A 6,032-nucleotide genomic window follows, 5' to 3' on the forward strand; every position below is an offset into this window, starting at 1 on the left:
ATCTGTAACCGATTCAGTTATAGATTATAGCCCAGCAGCATCAGACGCTGGTTATGAATGGATAACTGCCTCTCGGACGCTTCCCCGCCTCGCTCAGATGTTGAGAGCTCCGGGGAGACCGCTGGCACCTCAGTCTATGATGGGACTGTTTTCATCCAAAATGTCCGCCAACGCACAAAAGAAGCACAAATGCAAGGTTTGCAACAAGCGCTTCACATGCCCAAGTTCCTTGCAGACACATATACGGCCACACGGGCGTAAGGCCTTTTGCATGCGATGTTGAGGGTTGTGGACGACACTTCTCGGTTGTTCCAACTTGCGCCGACACAAGAATGTGCACAGGGACGAGACGGTCTAGATTGCCGGCCACTCTGACGTGGAAGAGGAATAAACGACCAACTGGGACTCATCAAAAGCAGCTATCCGACACCCCTTGCCGGTAATGAACTTGACACGCATGGACGTGCCGACGATTTTACCTCCTTCCGCCGAACGCCCGTGCGACCTGTGCACTTGGAGCAAGTGTGAGTGCATCTGAGTCCGTCACGAGGCACAGCCTCGAATCCGAGGATACGAGGGCAAGGTGGCGGTCTGCAAGCCGTCGCAAAAACAGCTGGCCACGTCGTATACAAGCGGGGTGCCATTATCGGTTATATGACGGGAAAATTAGCGCCACACAACACGTACCGTAACCACCGATGTATCAAGCTCGTCAGGAGTGATTGATTGTGTTGACAGGGTCTCAAGGTAGCTACTGTGGCAAACCATCTAAGACGCTAGCTGTTTCACCAACAGCGCCACACCGTTGTTCTCGCCGATCTGCGAGAGCATGGCGACGGAATAGGAGGTTTCAGGAACGGCCTTCCGAGCACAGGCCAAAGTGTATATAAACAGACAGAGTCTCTCTGAATAGCCAGGGGGACGGAACACAATCAACAAGATGAATCCACTCTCATTCTGTGTACAACAGATTGATTGATTGATTTTCAAACTCCCAGGCGGGCTAAGCCCATTAGGGTCTAGCTCCTAGTTCTATGTCACGTGTAGACACTGCTGGACGGGAAGGTGTATTAGGGAAGGTTCGACCGCTAGCTTAGGAATGAGAAAGGTGTACCGAGAGCTATTTAATCTTCTCTAAACCCACTCTCCCTCTTCCTCTTCGCTCCTTAGAGATAGCCCACCAACAAACAGATAGCTGCACTAGCTAGTCATTGATTGAGCTATTACAGCCAATCCCTTGCCATTACGGCGTCCCTTTCTTACTTGCTCCTTCCACCCTGAGTGTTAGACACAGCCTTAGAAGGGACCGGTCGTGGGCTACACGGGAGCGGCTCACTACATTCATTGGCCACATGGAAGGGTCCGCGAGAGAGTAAGGCTGAGTCACGTGACATGCCCTGCTGGCTCTGTTAGCTCTGTGAGCTCTACTAGCAGAGCGCATAGAGCGCACAGAGCGCACAGAGTATAAGCATTATATATACACCCTCATTACCCCTAGATAGCTTACACTCTCTTCGTAGCTAACTCATATTATCTATTGAACTATATAGTTCTTAGTGATAAGTGACTGTTTATATCTTATATTCTTCCTAATTAGTTCATACTATTTAAATTATTACTAGGAACCCTAACCTAGTTAAGCCTCAGTAGGATCTCTAACACTTTAGCTATCACCCTTATTATGAAGAATAATCCCTATGAGTAGTTAGGGAAGACTCGTCCGACCTATCTCGTCGACCGACGAACTACTTACCCGACAAACCGTACGACTATTACTCAACGATACAATATTAACTACTATAGACACTCTAAGATCTACACTTAGTACACTAAGAACTACGACTAGTGCTGCACTATTAGTCTACGCTTATAATACGGTAGGCTCGTCTAGAGATATACTAATTTTAGTTAGTAAAGAAAAGATTAAAAATTTATCTAAACTCTTCAACGGAGTGAAATTTAAACTTATACTCTTTATTCACTACGTAGATATATATATCCTAATAAACTCTACTAACTTTCAAAACGATCTTTAAAAGATCCTCTTTATAAGAAGCTACTTCGAAGGAGATACCGAAGCGTAGCTTCGATCATTTATAAAAGATTATATAGAGAACGAACTAGATAATTGAGAAGATAAGACGATTAACTTATTTACTATATTTACGAAGTTCAAAGATATAGTGAAACTAATGTTCGAGATAAAAGACGAGAAAAAGAAAGTTTAAAAGAAGATAGTGAGTCTTCGATAGACTAAGTCTATTTAGGAATACGCAACTAAGTTTCGAACGCTAAACGTAGCGCTTAGGTAGTAAGATAACATTATAATCTCTATCTTTCGAGAAGAATTAAAAGTAAAAATTAAGTAAGAACTTCGACATTTAGAAAAGACACTCCTAGAAGACTAAATAGCTACGGCTATTAAAGAAGACAACGATATTAAAGAATACCGTCAGTAAGAACCTCATAACTCTAGAAGAGTATATATAATAAAGGCTCAGCGAGTCAATACCTAAAAAAGGCGTGAACTTTATTACGAACCACAGTCTATAGACTTAGACTAAGTCTAGAAAAGACGCGACAACAATAGAGAAAATAAAAAAGAAAAGACCGACCCTAAAAAAGAAAAAGAATCTACTTATTATAGCTACGGCAAACTAAGCCATTATGCGAAAGATTGTAAAAGTAAGAGAAAATAGATTGTAGCCGCCGAAAAGAAACCTAAGACTAGGGAAACGGCAACGATCACTTCTAAAGCTAACATAGTAGAAGGTGAAACGATAATAGTCGAAGAAAGTATTAATAGTGGAAAGGCGGTATTAATAGTAATTATATCTACGCGTATATACATTCGAATAAAATATTGAGCGAGAAGAATATACTTAGATCTCTACTGTACCTCGTCACTACTAGATTATAGCCACACGGTATACGAACTAGGAAATCCCCCTTCGGAGATAGAGATAACATTTAGTATAAGGATCTACTAAAACAGCGAATATTTATAAAGGAGAAGTTACCCGAACTTCATCTATACTCATTAAGAAGAAGACTCGAACGCTTTAAATATTTATATTTCGGAATTAGATTTAGAGTTACTAAGAGAGTGTAATATAGCTAATTTACAGTACGATTTTAACTTAGATCTTAAAGAGAAACCGAAAGCGTAATTTAGCGAGGAACTAAAATCTCTTATATAAGAAGAACTTAAATAGATTCTATAAGAAGTAGTAGAAAGAATTAAGATAAGAACTTAATAAATATAAGAACTAATGAGAGAGATAGAAATAATTTCAGCAGAAGAAACTCTCTTATAAGCTCTTACGGAAGACGATATAAGAGAAATCGTAGTAATCGCCTAAATACCGGAGGAAGAAATATAAATACGACTAACGACGAACCGAATCTTAGCTAGAGCGGAGATAGAAGTTTAAGCGATTCTTAGAATCTATAGAGAACGAAGAGTTAGAGTATCTCGACTTATAAAAACTTTACTAAATATTAGTATTTAAGAACTATTCCCCTATAGAATGATATATATTTATTCTCTATAGCTAATTCTCTATCTATATATATAGTATCTCGACTACCTTTAATCGAAAAAACTAAATATAATCGCCGTAGAAGTATAGCGAATCTATGAAGAATCGGTAGCGCGATGCGCGGCGTATAAATATAAAGTATCTAATCTAAAAGATAAAAAAATAAACTACCTTTACTAACTAAAAAACTAAAATAATGAAAGAACTAAAGGCGCCTAAATCACTAGAAATACGCCCTTAGAAGACGCTAGCGCTGAAAAATTAGCAAGAATAGCGTATAGCTAATTAGAACTAGAGAAGAAAGAAGGAACTAATAACTTAAGTTAAATATAGCTATAAAGTCTAACGCTAGGCCTATATTCCTCGGAGAAATATTAGAGGACTAAGAAGTCAGTATTCTAATCGACTTAGAATATACTAGAAACCTAGTATATACTAAGATAGTAGAAAAGCTACCGCAATGGAAAGCTAAAAGACTAAGATTCGACGTAATCATAGAATTCGACGACACCATTATGTCCGAGCTTACGTATAAGCTACGATTAATACGACTTACGATCGACGAACATTAAGAAGAACTAAACCTCGACATTATAAATATAAAATATAATATAGTACTAGGTATATCTTAGTTAAAATATCACAACCTAATTATTAACTAAGTAGAAACTTAGATACGATTTAATAATTACGACTACACCGCGAAAACCTAGAAACCCGAGATAGAATTAGCTTAGAAATATATAAAAAAGATCGTTTAGGTACGATTAGTATAAGTGTTTATTAATACGATAATAAAATACTCACTAGAATACGAAAGACTAAGATTTATATTCGAAAAGAAAGTAGAAATCGAGGCTCTACTAGAATATAAATTATAGAACTATGAAATATATCTTTAAGAAGAAAAACACCTTACATTTAAATCACTATACTCATTATCGGAAACCGAGTAAAAGGCCTTAAGAAAATATCTTAAAGAACATTTAGCGAAAGACTATATTAGGTTATTAAAGTTAGAAGTAAAATACTCTATTCTATTCATCCTTGTTCGAAGGACTTAGAGAACTATCTAATGTATAGATAGTAAGGCTCATATAGATCGTAAACCTTATAGGTAGGTAAGTGACTATTAAAGAACTTAAAGATAACTATCTACCTAGGGAGGGTAAAGGTCTTTATATAGACAATAAGTGTTCACAGTTAAGACCCTTAAAATGTTGATTTTAAATCAACATTAGTAAGTACGACCAATCATTTAATAGAGTGCGGAGTTAATATCGCACTAGTTACGTGATTTCATAGACTCTAGGTCTAAATACGAACTTAAACTTCGTATTTAATCACGTGACTAAAGGTTTATATTAAATCTTTAGAGGGCGATATTTCACAATCCTAAAGAAAGACGAAAAGCTTCGATTATATATGAACTATCGGAAGCTAAATAATATTACTATTAAGAATATTTACCCACTACTAAGGATTAATGAGCTCTAAGACCGGCTTTAGGGAGCGTAATATTTTATAACACTAAATATTCGAGACGCGTACTATCGTATACGTATAAAAGAAGGCGAAGAATGAAAAACAGCCTTTAGAACTCGATACGAATTATTCGAGTACTATATAATATCATTTAGACTCACTAATGCACTAGCGACATTCTAAACACTAATTAATAACGCGTTGAGAAAATACTTAGATATTTTTTATATCGTCTACTTAGACGATATCTTAATCTACTTTAAGATCTATAAAGAATATATAGAATACGTTACGAAGGTACTAGAGGCCCTTTAAGAATATTAACTATCGGTTAAACTTAAGAAGTATTATAACAGAGCACTTCAGGGTTCGGCGTGCACGTGTAACAACGCACAGAGGCCTGTCCAGCAGATCGGGAATCGAGAACGCGGTTCTGGTTGATACTGACAAGACAACACCACCCAGAAGGGCAGCGACTAGGGCTACGAACATTTAGCACAGCGGTAGCATCGAGAAACAGAACAGAACTAATAAAACACTTAAGAATAGAGGTAGACGGCGCCAAAAGCCATGGAATTCATGATACTCTACTCAATCTATAATAAATGGCACACTACTAGCACTGTAAACTGTCCTACACCCCCCTCTCTGCCAGCCCATTTAGGTTTAATATATAACTAGACAACTTTTTTTACTCTACCACCGCTCTACCAGCTTAGCACAGCTTATCACAGTATAGCCACCTCGCCTTATTATATCCCTCCCTCTCCTATTTATAGAACGACCTCGTCCGATAGTACATAGCACGCTTAAGAATTATCTAACTCTATTATTACCTAGAGAGTAGATCCGCAGCACTATAAGAAGAAGCTCGCAACGAGGGTAGATTCTCCTCTCTTATTGGGTTTAGAATTGTGGAATATCGCTCTCTAAAGGTTTAATATAAACCTTTAGTCACGTGATTAAATACGAAGTTTAAGTTCGTATTTAGACCTAGGGTCTATG

At 37.8% G+C, this 6,032-nt stretch overlaps 1 protein-coding gene across 1 annotated transcript; it reads left to right on the top strand.

Annotated features, from left to right (window-relative positions):
* Position 1: 1 nt before the first annotated feature.
* A1O5_05645 (uncharacterized protein) lies at positions 2-352 on the top strand. The gene has a single exon (XM_007746244.1). The coding sequence runs from the start codon at positions 58-60 to the stop codon at positions 259-261; it is 204 nt and encodes a 67-aa protein (XP_007744434.1). The 5' UTR covers positions 2-57; the 3' UTR covers positions 262-352.
* The last annotated feature ends 5,680 nt before the right edge of the window (positions 353-6,032 follow it).

Source organism: Cladophialophora psammophila (assembly GCF_000585535.1).
Source record: "Cladophialophora psammophila CBS 110553 chromosome Unknown aczJe-supercont1.8, whole genome shotgun sequence".
Lineage (NCBI taxonomy): Eukaryota > Fungi > Ascomycota > Eurotiomycetes > Chaetothyriales > Herpotrichiellaceae > Cladophialophora > Cladophialophora psammophila.

Excerpts from the sequence above, each read along its gene's own strand:
- A1O5_05645 (XM_007746244.1), top strand. The coding sequence starts at position 58 with ATGGATAACTGCCTCTCGGACGCTTCCCCGCCTCGCTCAGATGTTGAG.